General features: G+C 44.8%; 2 protein-coding genes across 3 annotated transcripts; both read right to left on the minus strand.

Moving 5' to 3' along the window:
- Positions 1-2,265: 2,265 nt before the first annotated feature.
- Positions 2,266-7,714, minus strand: rgn (regucalcin). Of its 2 annotated transcripts, none has more exons than XM_042513307.1 (8): positions 7,660-7,714; positions 4,486-4,662; positions 4,225-4,407; positions 3,571-3,671; positions 3,356-3,470; positions 3,148-3,279; positions 2,832-2,986; positions 2,266-2,727 (listed from the first exon to the last, which is right to left on the minus strand). In XM_042513307.1, the coding sequence occupies exons 2-8, from the start codon at positions 4,646-4,648 to the stop codon at positions 2,677-2,679; spliced, it is 900 nt and encodes a 299-aa protein (XP_042369241.1). In that variant the 5' UTR covers positions 4,649-4,662; positions 7,660-7,714; the 3' UTR covers positions 2,266-2,676. The 2 variants fall into 2 exon arrangements, with proteins under 2 accessions (XP_042369241.1, XP_042369240.1); XM_042513306.1 differs by lacking the exon at positions 7,660-7,714 and adding an exon at positions 5,860-6,112 and having other exon boundaries at positions 4,486-4,731.
- On the minus strand, positions 7,464-15,911 carry vps16 (VPS16 core subunit of CORVET and HOPS complexes). Its single transcript, XM_042513418.1, is given in 28 exon segments — positions 7,464-7,816; positions 7,902-8,005; positions 8,088-8,184; positions 8,285-8,367; positions 8,741-8,827; positions 8,917-8,934; positions 8,937-8,996; positions 9,112-9,261; positions 10,314-10,600; positions 10,729-10,972; positions 11,049-11,183; positions 12,005-12,140; positions 12,272-12,323; positions 12,427-12,526; positions 12,610-12,781; positions 13,076-13,165; positions 13,259-13,314; positions 13,403-13,475; positions 13,477-13,523; positions 13,654-13,744; positions 13,746-13,767; positions 13,852-13,919; positions 13,921-13,952; positions 14,017-14,027; positions 14,488-14,617; positions 14,828-14,919; positions 15,000-15,088; positions 15,797-15,911. Coding segments are annotated over 28 exon segments (2,718 nt in total). The 5' UTR covers positions 15,847-15,911; the 3' UTR covers positions 7,464-7,674.
- Positions 15,912-16,450: the final 539 nt, after the last annotated feature.

Below are 16,450 nucleotides of genomic sequence, written 5' to 3' on the forward strand. Positions count from 1 at the left end.
GGAGCCGGGGATACCCAGAGTCTGGCATCACTCTGAAGGGTTCGCATCACCCTTTCTAAACAGAAAACAGTGTTAGCAAGAAGAAAATCTTTGCCAAACTCTGGTTATCTGGGACTCTGACACACTGTCCTGAACCTGGACCTTTCATTTCCTCCGAAGTCCTGCTGTAAGCCTGTTAGTACCAGAGCCAAACCAGTAGGAACACCGACTGGAAAAACTGCCTCAAATGTCTTGGAGCAAAAAAAAAAAAGAAGACAGAATTCTGGTCTTGTCTGGGGGGACGCTGTAGCAGACAACAAAACAAGAGAACGCCGCTTAGCTTGACCAGTTCTCCCTCCAACATGAACACAGTCTTAAAAATAACAGACGATAAACTGAGGTCAGTCAGCTGGTGAGGCTCGGGTTGGGACACACCTGGACGGACCCAAAGAGACACACCTGTAAAAAGATGGACGGACCCACACAGAAAGACCTGGACATCTTCGGACCAACCCCTGACAGACCTGGAGTCCCAGATGTCCTGTGGAGGGTCCGGTCTCAAACTGAAGACAGTGACTGAAGTGTCCGATCTGGCAGTCGTGCATCACCCTCCTGTCCCCCGTCTCGCTTTCTTTATTTCAGACCCTATTCATTTCAAGACAAAAAAGAAAAACAGCACAAAGTTTTCTACGTGTACATACATTTTCTAGAAAGCTGGTTAGCGTTGCTCGTACTGTTCAGTGTTTGTTGGTTGTTGGTGATTCTGCACTCGGTGGTGTGAATAAAAACGCACCGTCTACATCACAACTGTCAGTTTAATGCTGTTATTACTCTGATATTAAAGGCCATTTTTCAACCGGGACCCTATTTTCCCACGTTTTTGTGTATACGTAACTAATGGGAACAAGATTTTTTTTTTTTGTTGAAAGTCAGTGTACGTCCACTCAAAGGGTTTGTTTTTGTCACCGACAGGCTCAGATTGTTATTCTACTGGATCCCTACAGAGATAGAGCTTTCTGTTAAATACTTCACTACTATTATTTTTGTTTTGTCTCTGTCACAGTCCGTCCCTTTCTCATAAAGGCGATATTTCAAGAATGCACTGATGAGTGAGTTTCCTTGTATTTGGCACAAACTTCCACCTGAAATCAAGAATGAAGTGGTTTGAATTTGGTGGTTGAAGGTCACTGCGACCATGCTTTAGTTTAATTCTTGTGAATACGATATATCACAGTGACCTTCAAACACTAAATACTAATCTGTTTATTGTTGTCCAAATGGACATTCGTGCTAAATCTGAAGACATTCCCTCTTCATGGTGTTCTCGAGGAATTACGGTCATGTGAATGAAACAAATGCAAGATCACAGTGCCCTTCAACCATTGAGTTTTAATCACTTAAGTCTTAATTGCGAGTGGACGTTTGTGCCAAATTTAAGTTAATTCTCCCATTCAGGCATTGTTGATTTATCACAATCACAAGGATGAGACAGACACAATGTCACAGTGACCTTTGACCACATTTATATATATATATATATATATATATATATATATATATATATATATATATATATATATATATATATATATATATATATACATATCCTTTATTAAACAAGGTATAAAGGACTCATTGAGATTTAAAATCTCTTTTCCAAGAGTGACCTGGCTAAGAGGGCAGCTTAAAACAAGATTACAACAACAAATACAGACAGACAAATACAACTATCACACAATACAAAGAGCGACATAATCTCCAGTTAAAATGTGAAAAGTGCAATCATCAGATTTCAGGTATCATTGGAGCAGCAGTCACACTGACCGATAGTGCTATTTTCTCGACCTTTTAAAAGTGACTTAAATTCCCCATAGCGATCAGCTCAGACAGTTTTAAGTTCTTCTGTACGTTATTCAAAGTGGAGCGTGGATACATACATTTATTGCTTAATCTCTTTATGCAAAGAAACACTTTGAGTGGATGGACAGTGACGGTGAGAACGTTCCCAAATTTCCAGGTTGAAAAACACAAAACTTACCTTTAACATACCTGAGAGTGGAGCTAAAGGAAATAAACTGGCTTGTTAAAATATAACCTTGTAACTCACTGTAGCGTCTGGTAAATATGAAAATAATGTTAGTGACATCTAGCAACATTTTTTAACATATAGATAATAAAAATGAAAATTACCTGGAATTTTCCTGATGGTTCTCTGCAGGTGGGAAACATTTACACACACACACACACACACACAAAAAAAACGTATCCATAAAGTCTCAATCCAGACAACGTTGAAAAAAACCCAGATCACTCCGTCTTCCGGTGAAATGAGCTCATGTTTATTCCTCATTACATTACCCATGATCCTCAGCTGCAGATCTTAAACACTACCTGTTCTGATATCTCTTACGTTTTATTTTATTTCACTCGTTATAAGAAAATTACATGAAAGAATATGGATGACACACTGGGCTCTGATTGGCTGTTGACCCTCAGTGTTGCTGTTTTCTTAGCTCTGATTGGCCGTCTCGTTGTCATTTATTTATTTATTTATATAAAGTTATACACTGCTACAAACATTTTGTCAAAATCAAGACTAATTATTAATCACATTATTGACAGTGAGGGCTAATCAATCATTTAATCACTTCCTGCAGGTGAGCCGCGCTGTAACTGGCTGTTTCACTCTAATGACGATCATCCAGAGAACGAGTTTGAAGGGCGACCTTTGATCCCGAGTCCGGTCACCTGTAGGGTCACATAAAGACCGTCAACCTCAACCAGGTGTATGACAGTGAGTCAGATACAGGTGAGTCAGGGACACAGGTAAGTCAGATACAGTTGAGTCTCACCCTGAAGGTGCCTCCAGCCAGCGGCTGCTGTCTCCTCTCTGACTGGTCGAGGCCCAGACTTGCTGAGGTCACGTAGAGGTCAGAGTAGTCCGGACCTCCAAAACAACACGAGGTGGTCTTCATCACCGGCAGAGAGACCGTCTGCAGACGCACACCTGAGAGCACACCACAGGTCATCTCTAATCCAGAAGCACCGCATAAAGTGGACCTCTACCAGGACGACCAGTATGACTAACCATTAGCAACAGTATAACCAGAAAAACCAGTTTAACTGATCAGCAACAACACTTTAATCAGTAAAACCAGTATAACTAACCAGTAGCAGGGTCAATGTGGATGACTCGTCCTCCATTGTAACAGGCCACCCAGAGACGACCTTCTGTGTCCACCGTCATCCCATCTGGAAGCCCCTCCCCCTCCTCCATATGATACAACACACGACGGTTACCTAGGCAACACACACCCGTCATATATATACCAGGGTATAAATACACACGTGCACTGTAATATAAGTACACAGTTACCGATGCCTCCGGTGTTTGGGTCGTAGTCGAAGGCGTCGACGGTCAGAGCCAAACTGTCAATGTAGTAAAACGTCCTCTGATCCAAAGACCAGTCCATCCCATTAGATATGTCCACCTGAGAGAGGGACAGGCACAGACAGGTGAGGTCACCTGGCCACCAGGTGTTTGGAGACGGTGAGGTCAGAGGTCACGGTGAGACAGACAGGTGAGGTTACCTGGCTCAGGTGTTTGGTCACGGTGAGGTCAGAGGTCACAGAGAACAGAGATCCCTGGTGCTTGGAAACCACCGCAGGTCGCGCCTCTTTCCCCATCGTACCTGAGACACAATCAGCATACGAATTCTTGAGTTGGTGCCAAAAACATGTTTTGTGAGGTCGCAGTGACCTTTGACCTTCAAATTCTACTCAGTTCATCTTTGAGTCTAAGTGGACGTGTGTGCCAAATTTGAGGAAGTTCTCAAGACATTCTTGAGAGATCACGTTCTCGTGACTGGGACAGACACCATTTCCCACTGACCTTTGTCCACCAAATTCTAATCATGTCATTCTTGAGTCAAGTGGACGTTTGTGCAAAATTTGAGGAAGTTCCCTCAAGGTATTCTTGAGATGTCCACTTCATGATAATGACACTGATGCATGTTCCCAGTGACCTTTGATTGCCAAAATCTAATCAGTCCATCTTTGAGTCCACTTGGACTCAAAGATGAACTAGATTTAATTCAGTTCATCCTGGAGTCAAAGTGGATGTTTGTGCCAAATTTGAGGACACTGCATTCATAAAAAATCAGCTAGATGTGAGGTCACAGTGACCTCTGACCACCAAAATCTGATCTGTATAGTCAAGTCGATCCTGCAGGTAACCTGACTGACCTGCCAGCAGGCGTCCGGTCGGATCCACCTTCCCGTCGTTCAGTCGGTTGTTTGGTTTGTCCTCGTCGACCTCCACCAACGGCGTCATCTTCTGAGTCGACCAATCAACAGCCACGATGCTGCGACCCACGCCTGCCATGTAACCACCTGACCTGCGAGGTACCGCGAACCCCACCATGTCACCTGAGGACAGGCGGACAGGTGTGACCCTTCAAATTCTTTCTTTTTAAATGAATGGATAATCTCTCCCGATTGGCCGACCTGTCTCCACAGACTGGATCTGATTGGTCGTCGGACTCCAGCGGTGGACTTTCCGCCCGCTGATGTCAACAAACAGCAGTGTCTGCTCTGACTCCTCCCACACCGGCCCTTCACCAATCTGAGCGTCCGCCTTCACCACACACTCGACCTTCAACGATGACATTATCACCTGTCTGTCTGGACCAATCACAGAAGAGGAGTCCCTTCACTCACTGTTTCCATGGAAACAACAGAAGACCTATAGATCTTAAATACAGTAAAGGTTGGAAAATAAAAGCACTGTATAACAATACTAAAGAGTGTATTACATACTACATTAGTACATCTTGGAGTGGTAAAGTGTACAGCAAAGTACTATACACTGTACTACATACATAACATACTGCACATTACTAAATATTAAACTACTACATGTTACACATTAGAGTACATAACATACATCGTATAAAGTACTAATAACACACAATAGTGAGGACTACATACTATATTACTTCATATTATAGTAGAAAAGTGTACAACTATATACTTATTAACACTTCACGTTACAATCACATACATAACATACCATGATATAAATTATTAATAACACACTACAGTGAGTACTACATATTACTACATTAATATTAATAATCATAATAATTATTATTATTTAGTACGAAAACTTCATGTTACAATTGTGTTACATTACAAATGTTTCTAAATATTTAACTATGTTTCACATTTAAGTTCATGTACCACTATATAAACATACACCACATTAAGATGCTGCATGTTTTTCTCTGTAGTATTACATGTAATAATAGTCCACAATTCATGCAGTACACTGTATACTACCTAAAGTTTATAATTACACATTACATTCCATAACACTAAAATACTATATGCACAGGGCATGATTACTGCACATTATACTGCTTTAGTCTCATGATACTGCAGTTCAGGTCAGTTAAAGTGTATCTCAACTCTCTCAAACCAGACTCCGTTTACAGTCCGTCACTTTTTGTTGCTGCCTTGCTTCTGAGCACATGAGCTGCTGCTGGAGTCAAACTGCAGACTTCACACTGAAGTTAAAGCTTCTCTTAAACACAACAACAGCGCAGCTTTGCCTTCATGCCACAATGAACGAGTACTTTTACACACACGCAGCTCTCTGTTAGCGGGGGAAAGGTTCATTTAGCGCAGTTCGGTGCAGTTTTTGGTGCAGTTTTTGGTGCATGTATGAACACCGATGTTGAGCTATTTCTTAAATTATTTCAGTCACGTGACTTCTACACCGTGCACTTCCGCACAAACGCTGGCCCTTTAAATCGGCTGATTTTTTGGTTCTTCAAGGAAAGTCTTTAAAATCACAGTTTAAAAAACAAGCACACTCACCTTCTGCAGTACTTCACTCTGCGAGATTTAAAGTACTTTCAGTACTTTGCACCGGAGCAAGATCTGGTAGCTCCGCCCCCCAAAACCGCCTGACCCCGACTGAGCTCACAGACCGGCTTTATAATCGATCATGAATATTGATACGGTCCATACACCAAAGACCAAACTCATTAACACTGATTACATATTTACATTTACATTTATTATGACGTGAAATAGATTAAAAAACTATAAAAATATTCAATAAAACTGATTAAATATTTAGACTTTAAAATAATTAACAAACTAAAGACAATTTATCAATAATGATTAATTATGATGTGAAACTGATAAAAATTCTTTTCAAATAATCGATAAAATTGAAAGTTTACTGATACAGTTTTTGTCTATCAAATCCAAATGAAATGATTAAATACAGATTTTATTCAGTTTCAATTTTCTGTAATAAAAATGATTAACGCGTCGCCTCCGTGTGGCAGAACTGAGAACTTCAGGTTGTTATTTAAACGTTTTTTTATTTATAATTTAATTTAATTTAATTTAATTACTTTAATTTTCTTTTATACCACATGTTTTATCACAAGGTTCATTCATGTTTTTACTAATGCATTTCCAGGACTTTTCCAGGACTTTAAAGGCCATTCAATCTCTGAAACGACCTTTGCTGAACCATCCAAAACCAAAACTAGATTAGAGTTAAATATTTAAAAATAATTTGTGTGTGTGTGTGTGTGTGGGGGGGGGGGGAATGATGGTTTTATCTTGGCTTTAAGGGAGGACGAGACAACTTTAAATGGCAGGATTTTTCTATGTTACCAAAGATTTTTGAGCAATTTTTTTTTTGGCAACTTATTTCATCTTTTTGCAATTTTTGTAGGTGTAGGTCCTCCAAACCTACACGCTCTCCTAAAATCACCCTGCAGGATTGGCAAAAAGTTATTTATTCATTAAATCTGAATCACTGTTAATGTCAGAATATTTTCTGTAAAACACACAACTCATAGAACATTTAAAAAGATGTAAATAAAGCAAAAGATGTAAAAAAGCACCTCTTTCCACCGAGGAAGACCAAGAGACGTGGCTGAAAGCTCAGAGACAAAAAGGCTTCCTATAGACAATGAAGCTTCAAGGAAAATTTAAACAAATATAAGCAAAAGAAAAGAAACCAAAACTCAAATGATCAAAGTAAAAACAGAAATAAAATGTGACAGTAAAAAAAGAAAACAAAAACTGGAAAAGTGAAAGAAGAAAAAAAAAAAAAAGGAGTGAGTTTTACACAGGGGGGGCTGAACTAGGAACTACGGCTGAACTCCGGCTGAACTCCGGCTGAGTCACGGCTGAACTGGCTGAACTCCGGCTGAACTCCGGCTGAACTACAGCTGAACTACGGCTGAACTACGCTGAACTGAACTACGGCTGAACTACGGCTGAACTACGCTGAACTACAGCTGAACTACGGCTGAACTACAGCTGAACTCCGGCTGAAACTACAGCTGAACTCCGGCTGAACTCCGGCTGAACTCCGGCTGAACTCCGGCTGAACTCCGGCTGAACTCCGGCTGAACTACGGCTGAAACAGAGGCAGAAAAGTTCAGACTTCAAAGTAAAATCAGCTGAGTGATCAATAATCAAACATTATTTATTACCACAGATCAATAATGTGATCATCAGTTTTGACATTAAAGCACATGACGAAGATACAACTCCAGTTGCTATAGTAACGCCTGCTCTGAGAACCAATCAGAAGGTAAGCTGAGGATCACTTTTTGGCAGCAGACCATCTGCTGTCTCTGTACATACTCTCTGAATGGAGGATCACTTTTTGACGACGGCAGCTCGAGCTCGGTTCAACCTGTCAATCAGCAGGCGGTCGGAGGCGGGGCATCTGGAGAGGACCGCCCCCATCTCGGCCTCGTTCTTGCGTTCGATCGCAGCGTCTGCCGCACCCTCCAGGTCACTGGCAGGAAGAGAAGAAGATGAGGAGCCACCTGATTGGTCAGGTCTCACCTGTGTGATGATGTCACAGGTGCTGTGAGCCTTACCTGATGGACAGGTGAGCTTTGACCTTCTGCTCAGGTGTTACCTTGGAAACGTACTTCTTGGCTTCATACTTGTTATTATTCTTCATGCAAACTTCAACAAACGCCTGGAGAATCATGGGAAATGTAGTTTTATCTTTTAAATCTTTTTTTAAAACGGCAGGTGACACGGGGCCGGGTTCTTCTTACCAGGTAGCCAATAGGAGACTTCTTGCTCTTCGAGAACTTCTCTAACTCGTCCCACTCCTCCTTCTCAGCCAGAGACTTCAGTTTTAACCACCAGTATCTGCACAGGTGAGACAGGTAAGACAGGAGAAACAGGCTCGTTAGTCTTACAGGTAAACTGGTGCTTCAGCCAATCACAGCAGAGCGAGCAGTGACATCACCGTTTGTCAGGTACTCTGAAGTCTCTGTAAAGTTGCTCCGCTTGTTTGTGGAGTCCTAACGCCAGCAGAGCCTCCATGGTGGCCTGCACAAACAGGAAGTGACATCAAAGGCTGGCAGGTAACCATTTTTCAAATTAAGAAATAACCTGAAGGAGTTACAATCAAATAAAGTACTTTTATAATACAGTTAAATAAGTACTGTTCTAATAAAGTTAAACAAAGTACTTTTACAAGTAAAATTGAGTACATTTCTAATAGTTAATAAGTTGAAAAAGTTTGTTCTGTGTTTGTAAAATTAAATAAAGTACTCTAATAGAAAAAAGTATTTTTTATTATAATCTATAAAGGTGTTACAATCACCTGTTCCAGGATTTTAACTCTTTGTTTCTCACCTGAAGAGTGAGGCAGCTGAACTACTCACCCTTGTCACCTTTTAGCCCCCCCCCCTTCATGTACCTGCAGAGACAGTCCCAGAAGCCCCGCCCCTTTCTCATCATCCAGTTTGCGTTGGAAACGAAGGAGACGCATCTCGTCCTCTGTGGCCTGAAGACGCAATATTTAAATTTGAGACGATTAAAGCCAAAATTACAGAATTTGTTTCCATGTTTGTTTCCTGTCAGGAACAGATTTACCTTCGCAGAAAACTCGTTTTCTTCGCCTTATTGTATTCATCAACGGCGCTCTGCAGGACGGACAGACGGCTCTCCAACCTCTGCACACACAGAGACACCCTGAGACCCTCCTCTCAGGTGGTGCGACAGGGGACAGGGGACAGGTGACGGGGGATGGGGGACGGGGGACGGGGGACAGGGGACGGGGGAGGTTACCTTCTCTCTGTAGCTGGCGGTGACGTAGTAGTTGGCGAGCTCCTGGTGGTCGTCGTCCTGGTTATACAGATCCTTCAGAGTGTCCTGCTCCTGCAGCTTACAGAACTGAACACAAAACTTTATTAGCACTGTCACACAGGGAACGCAGTACTGCTCTCACAGAGAACTGCGCTAATGAAGTACTGCTCTCAGCTGCGCTAATGAAGTACTGCTCTCACAGAGTACTGCGCTAATGAAGTACTGCTCTCAGAGTACTGCGCTAATGAAGTACTGCTCTCACAGAGTACTGCGCTAATGAAGTGCTGCTCTCAGAGTACTGCGCTAATGAAGTACTGCTCCCACAGAGTACTGCGCTAATGACGTACTGCTCTCACAGAGTACTGCGCTAATGAAGTACTGCTCTCAGAGTACTGCGCTAATGAAGTACTGCTCCCACAGAGTACTGCGCTAATGATACTGCTCCCACAGAGTACTGCGCTAATGAAGTACTCTCTCAGAGTACTGCGCTAATGAAGTACTGCTCTCAGAGTACAATGAAGTACTGCTCCCACAGAGTACTGCGCTAATGAAGTACTGCTCCCACAGAGTACTGCGCTAATGAAGTACTGCTCTCAAGAGTATGCGCTAATGAATGTGATGAGAGTACTGCGCTAGGAAGTAGCTCTCAGAGTACTGCGCTAATGAAGTACTGCTCCTACAGGAACTGCGCTAATGAGGCTCCCAGAGAGCAATGAAGTACTGCTCCCAGATCAGCAGAAGGTAATGAATGAAGTACTGCTCTCAGAGTAGCGCTAATGAAGTACTGCTCTCAGAAAGAGCGCTAGAAGTACTGCTCTCAGAGTACTGCAGCAGAGTACTGCGCTAATGAAGTACTGCTCTCACAGGAGCGCTAATGAAGTGTGATGAGTAGCGCTAATGCAGTACTGCTCTCAGAGTACTGCGCTAATGAAGTACTGCTCCTAGGAACTGCGCTAATGAAGTACTGCTACTGAGTACTGCGCTAGCGACCTCAAAAAGTACTGCTGAAGTTCTCACAGAGTACTGCGCTAATGAAGTACTGCTCTCAAGAGTACTGCCTAATGAAGTACTGCTCTCACAGAGTCTCTAATGAAGTACTGCTCCCACAGAGTACTGCGCTAATGAAGTACTGCTCCCACAGACCTCTAATGTGTGATGACAATGTGATGAGGACAGGGGAGTACAGGAGCAGAAGGATGATGAAGAATAGGAGGAGCAGAAAGATCAGCAGAAGGTGATGAGAAGGAAGAGGACACCAGGAGCCAACAGGAGGTGATGAGGAGCAGCAGGAGGTGATGAGGACACAGGAGGTGACCAGCAGGAGGTGATGTCTCCGCAGCCAGGAGCTTGACTGAGAGCAGCAGGAGGTGACTCACTCTTCTGTCAGCAGAGAGCGACCGGCTGGTTCCCAGAGTCATGAAGAAGTCTCCTCTGTTCATCTCGTTCTTCAGGTACGTCACCACCGTGTACACTGAGGACACAGGGGACATCATCAGTGATGTCACAGGGATGTCGTCCACCTGGCCAACAGGTGGTGAGCGGGCTTAGGACACACCCAGGTCAGGTGTCTCCACTCTCCAGTCCTAAGAGCCAGCTGACTGGACTTCACAGCAGCAGACAGGTGAGACCCCAGACCGGGCCTCTGAGTCCAACAGCTGGACACAGACAGAGACAGGTGAGACCGGGCCTCCGAGTCCAACAGCTGGACACAGACAGAGACAGGTGAGACCGGGCCTCCGAGTCCAACAGCTGGACACAGACAGAGACAGGTGAGACCGGGCCTCCGAGTCCAACAGCTGGACACAGACAGAGACAGGTGAGACCGGGCCTCCGAGTCCAACAGCTGGACACAGAGGGATGACACAGGTGAGACAGACAGGTGGGACAGGTCTGTGTTATGAGGTCCAGTGCTCAGTTACCTTGATGGCGAGCTCGGTGCGTCCACACTCGTAAGCTTTGGCTGCGATGTGAGAGTAAGACACACCAGGTGAGTCTCCCACCTTCACACACACCGCCCGCGCTATGGCCTCGTCTGATAGGTCCTTCTGCTGCACCTGCACAGGTGAGACAGGTGAGATGGGTGAGACAGGTGAGATGGGTGAGACAGGTGGCACAGGTGAGACAGGTGTTTAACGGGTGAGACGGGTGAGACAGGTGGAGACACAGGTGAGTCGGCTGAGGTGAGACAGGTTAAAACCTTCGATACAGAGAGACAGCAGGAGAGAGAGAGAGAGAGACAAGTGAGAGAGACAGACAGGTGTGAGACAGAAACAGGTGAGAGAGACTCGGCAGGTGTGAGACAGAGACAGGTGAGAAGACTGAGAATCAGACAGGTGTGAGACAGAAACAGGTGGTAACGACAGGTTTGAGATCGAAACAGGTAGAGAGACAAAACAGGTGTCGAAACACCAACAGGTGAGAGAGACTGAGAGAGACAGACAGGTGTGAGACAGAAACAGGTGAGAGAGACAGACAGAGACAGAAACAGGTGAGAGAGACAACAGGTGTGACAGACAGAGAGAGACAGACAGGTGTGAGACAGACAGGCGTGAGAGACAGACAGGTGTGAGACAGAGACAGGTGAGAGAGACAGAAACAGGTGAGAGAGACAGACAGGTGTGAGACAGAAACAGGTGAGAGAGACAGACAGGTGTGAGACAGAAACAGGTGAGAGAGAGACAGGTGTGAGACAGACAGGCGTGAGAGACAGACAGGTCAGACGGGTGAGAGAGACAGAGACAGGTGTGATCACCGGTCGATCAGCACCTGCAGAGTCATCTGTTTGAATCTGAGGTCAGAGGTCAAGGAGCTGGTCACAGATCAGACTACAGACTGTCAGACAACATGTCCCATGATGCACTCTGTTAGAGGATACTGAGTGTGTGTGAGCGGCAGCCCCACGCTGCTCTCTCTGACGGCGTTCGTTCAGAACCCGGGAGTTCTCTGCAGAAGTCGACACGAACGGATCCGCACTGAAGTCCGTCAAGAAACACTTCCCGAAGGACATCGCACTGAGAACACCAGGAGAACATTACTGAGAACACCAGGAGAACAACGACACTGAGAACACAGAAACATTACAAACAAGGAGAACAACAACACTGAGAACACCAAGAGCTTGAGAACACCAGGAGAACATTACTGAAACACCAGGAGAACAACAACACTGATTATAGAACCCAGAGAGAACATTACTGAGAACACCAGAGAACAACGACACTCACAGAACACCAAACCAAAACACTCAGAAGGATATAGAACTTTCTCAGCAGGGACTTCTGGGTGTTGGAGTCGTACTCGTGTCCTGCCGCCTCCACACACACTGTCGGACTGCCTCTCCCAGCATGCTCTGCTCCTTGATCTCCCTCAGGTACTCGTCCGCCTTCTGGCTCGACTTCTACTTGAGAACAAAAGGAACGTCATCAGAGGCAGGAACGTGCACTGGAGTTCTGCTGTTCCATCAGAAGGACGGGTTCTCACCTCGTACTCCCGGTGGGCCTCCAGCAGCAGAGCTCCCGGGGCCATGGAGGCGATCTTGAAGATGTCCTGACAGACCAGAGGAACCTCCTGAAGCAGCTCCTGACCAGTCGAGCTGATGATCCGGACCCCGTCCAGCTCTCCCACCAGAACACACGGATCCTCTACGGGGAACCTTAGATCATGTCAAGGGTTGAACAGGGAACCTGAACACTGGCGATCAGGCGAGGGTTCTTCAACTAAGAACTACTCAACAAACATTAGGAGAACCATAACGAGTTTCAGGAGAAAACATATCAGGCTCCAGGAGAACCCTCATAAGTTTCAGGCTTGGGGTACCTGTCTCATCTGGTTTGTGGTCCCTGAGTGAACTGGTTTGTGGTTTCATTTTGTGGTTCTAGTCTGAACTGGTTTGTGATTCCAGTCTGAACTGGTTTGTGGTTCCAGTCTGATCTGGTCTAAAGGATACTGGATGGTGTCATGACACACTCCAACCACCATGAGCAGTCTGTCCCACATCAGCACCACAGACGGCTGCTGACTCTTTGGTCTGCGACACCTGCACAGGTAGAGGGGGGGGGACAGGTGAGTGGACAGAGAGGTGGACAGGTGAAGAACATGAGCAGACACATAGGAGGACAGTTGAACGTACCAGACCATCTGTTTGGGAGGCGTCGTCTTCTTGATGTCCACTTCACTCAGTTTGTCCTGCAGAGAGAGAATCACGTCATTGTCCACACAGACCCCACTCCCTCAGGTCAGATCTAACAGCTGATTGGACAGAGGAGTGTCTCACCTGGAGGTGGGAGGAGCCTGTCCACAGGAGTCCAGTGTCAGTGAACAGAGCCAGGTACTTATAACTAAAGGACGGACATGTGGATGATGCTGCCTGCCTGAGGACTGAGACCTGGGGGACACTGAGAGACACACAGGTGAGGTTATTTATTTCATGTCTCCCTCTAACTGTCTCTGAGCAGAGAGAGACAAAAGGGTTCTATTTAGTCTTTCAATTAATCAGAGGTGTTAAGTGTCCACTAACTGTCTCACCACAGCGGTACAGGACGTGTTGTCCAGGATGTAGAGTTCAGGTCCGTTGGACAGCAGGACTTTAGTCTGTCTGTCCTGAGTGAGGACGACAGCAGGACGGTTTCCCCTGTAGACCTGCAGAGGGACAGATGGTCAGCTTGGCAGTGAGAACCAAGAGTGAGACAGTCACAGAGCAAACAGACGTGGACCAGGTGCTACCTGGGACTTCAGGTAACCTCCGGAGCTTCAGGTCGTCGATGTTGGTTGCCAAGGTGAAACGGGAGGAGCCAGTGGAACACTTTGGCCTCTAACACCTGACTTCCTGTTAAAACAACACCCTGTCCCATAAGGAGAGTGGAACCCTTGGTACTCAACACCTGACTACTGGACCACTTAACCTGTTAAAACAGAACCTACCCTGTAGGTAAAAACAGAACCTAACCCTGCAGTACTAAACTAAACAGAACCTAACCCTGCAGGTAAAAACAGAACCTAACCCTGCAGTACTAAACAGAACCTAACCCTAACCCTGCAGTACTAAACAGAACCTAACCCTGCAGGTAAAAACAGAACCTAACCCTGCAGGTAAAAACAGAACCTAACTCTGCAGGTAAAAACAGAACCTAACCCTGCAGGTAAAAAAACAGAACCTAACCCTGCAGGTAAAAACAGAACCTAACTCTGCAGTAAAAACAGAACCTAACCCTGCAGGTAAAAACAGAACCCAACCCTGCAGGTAAAAACAGAACCTAACCCTGCAGGTAAAAACAGAACCTAACCCTGCAGGTAAAAACAGAACAGGTCCCTGCAGGTAAAAACAGAACAGGTCCCTGCAGGTAAAACTAGTGGGACTGACCTGTCCCATACTGAAGTGTCTCTTGAAGGATCCGAACATGTCGTAGATCAGAACTGATCCGTCCTCCTGAATACACAACAGCTCATCACTGACCGTCCAACCCAGGTGGACCACAGGACCACTTTTCCACTGAAAGACAGACAGACAGGGACAAAAAGAAAGACAGGGACACAGAGACAACTCATGACTGACTTGCAGCATTATTATATCATATCATTAGTCAATGGAGACAAGTATTATTAATGAAGACAGGTGTCATTAAAGAGGACACGTATTATTAATGTGGCCGGTGCTGTAAACGAGGACAGGTGTTATCAGTGAGGACAGGTGTGTATTTACCGGGAAGCTGGCGATGGCGACTCCAGACGCAGAATAAATCTCTAACTGAGGGCGAGAGCTGGGAGAACGTCTGTGCGGTTCTCTGAGGAGAGCTGACACAGAACATACAATCAACACGTGTGGATCTGAACACGTGAACCGCGTGAACGTTCAGGAAATCATCATCGGTTACCGATTGGTCCTCCGTACGGAGCTGCAGCCACGAGACAGTCTCTGAGACTGTCCCTCAACGTCCAACACATCTCAAACAGCTCCGTCTTACTGCAGACACACAAGCAGAGACACGTGTGAATACACAGACGTTTACACAAACATGTAAACACAGACGATACAAACATACACCCGCAGACAAAAACATAAACACAAACATAAACACAAACACAGACGATACAAACATACACCCGCAGACAAAAACAAAACACAAACATAAACACAAAACACAAACACAGACGATACAAACATACACCCGCAGACAAAAACATAAACACAAACATAAACACAAACAAACACAGACGATACAAAAACATACAACCCAAACACAGACAAAAACAAAAACACACAAACAAAAACATAAACACAAACAAACACAGACGATACAAACATACACACGCAGACAAAAACATAAACACAAAATATTTTAACATTAGTGCAAACACATATAAACACTTAAAACAAACACTGCCGTCACGGTGACGGTTTTTGTGTCACACCAGGCTCCGTTTCAAATTCGCACATTTTAACGGTGTTTTGTCTCTCGGTGAAATTCGCGACAATGTTTCGCCGACTGAACGCGGACTCTGGTTGGATAAAGTCTTTTGCTCAGTTCGGTGTGACAGAAACTCACCTGATCGATCACCTGTAGGATAAATATCAAATTAAACCTGCGGTGAGCTAACGGCTAACATTAGCGGCTAACGTTAGCCGCGGCTGCTAGCTGCTCACAGACCGGCACACCGGAGACAAACTCACCGGTAAAAAGCTTCTCCCAGCGGGTTCCAGGTGGCTGTGATGAACGCCATGTCCGCGGAGGAGAACCGGTCTGCTGCTGTTCTCCGAGGTGGTTCTCTGTTCTCTGTTAGCTTCAGTCAGGTGATCACTGATCAGGTGACCGCTGCATCTTCTTCTTCTACGGTCCAACATCCGCGCTCACTGTCGCCTCCTAGAGGCTGCACGTAGTACTATTTATTTATTTATTTTTAATTATTATTAACATTTAAAATACCCTAAACAATCAGAAAGTCGTTAAAACAAATACATACAATAAATAAAATAAGAAAATGAAAACAGACCAAAAATATGGTTTTATTTATTATTTATTCTTTTCATAAACATTTAAAACACTATAAAGAAAGACACAAAATCATTTTAAAAAGTCGATATAATAAATGAACACATTCAGTCTAAGAAAGCAGAAATATATAAACGTGTTCATGTGTTTTTTATGTTCTCACAGACTGCAGCCGGGAATTCCTGACGTTCCCGAAGAACAGTCACAGGAAGTAAACCTCCGTACGGAACAATCCAGCGCAGCAGAGTAATGAGTTCATTGTGTTCGCTGAATGGATCCCTGATGGAGCTGTCACTTCCTGTTTCCACCTCATTCCACTGTCACCTGCTGCAGAA

Source organism: Plectropomus leopardus, chromosome 24 (assembly GCF_008729295.1).
Source record: "Plectropomus leopardus isolate mb chromosome 24, YSFRI_Pleo_2.0, whole genome shotgun sequence".
NCBI lineage: Eukaryota > Metazoa > Chordata > Actinopteri > Perciformes > Serranidae > Plectropomus > Plectropomus leopardus.

What these genes read in the sequence shown, in the direction of transcription:
- rgn (XM_042513307.1), bottom strand. Translation starts at nt 4,648, where the DNA reads ATGTCATCGTTGAAGGTCGAGTGTGTGGTGAAGGCGGACGCTCAGATT. An exon ending in CCCAAACACCGGAGGCATCG is followed by an intron (nt 3,280 to 3,355) that starts GTAACTGTGTAC and finishes TGTGTTGCCTAG; the next exon opens with GTAACCGTCGTGTGTTGTAT. An exon ending in CCACATTGACCCTGCTACTG is followed by an intron (nt 2,987 to 3,147) that starts GTTAGTTATACT and finishes GTGTGCTCTCAG; the next exon opens with GTGTGCGTCTGCAGACGGTC.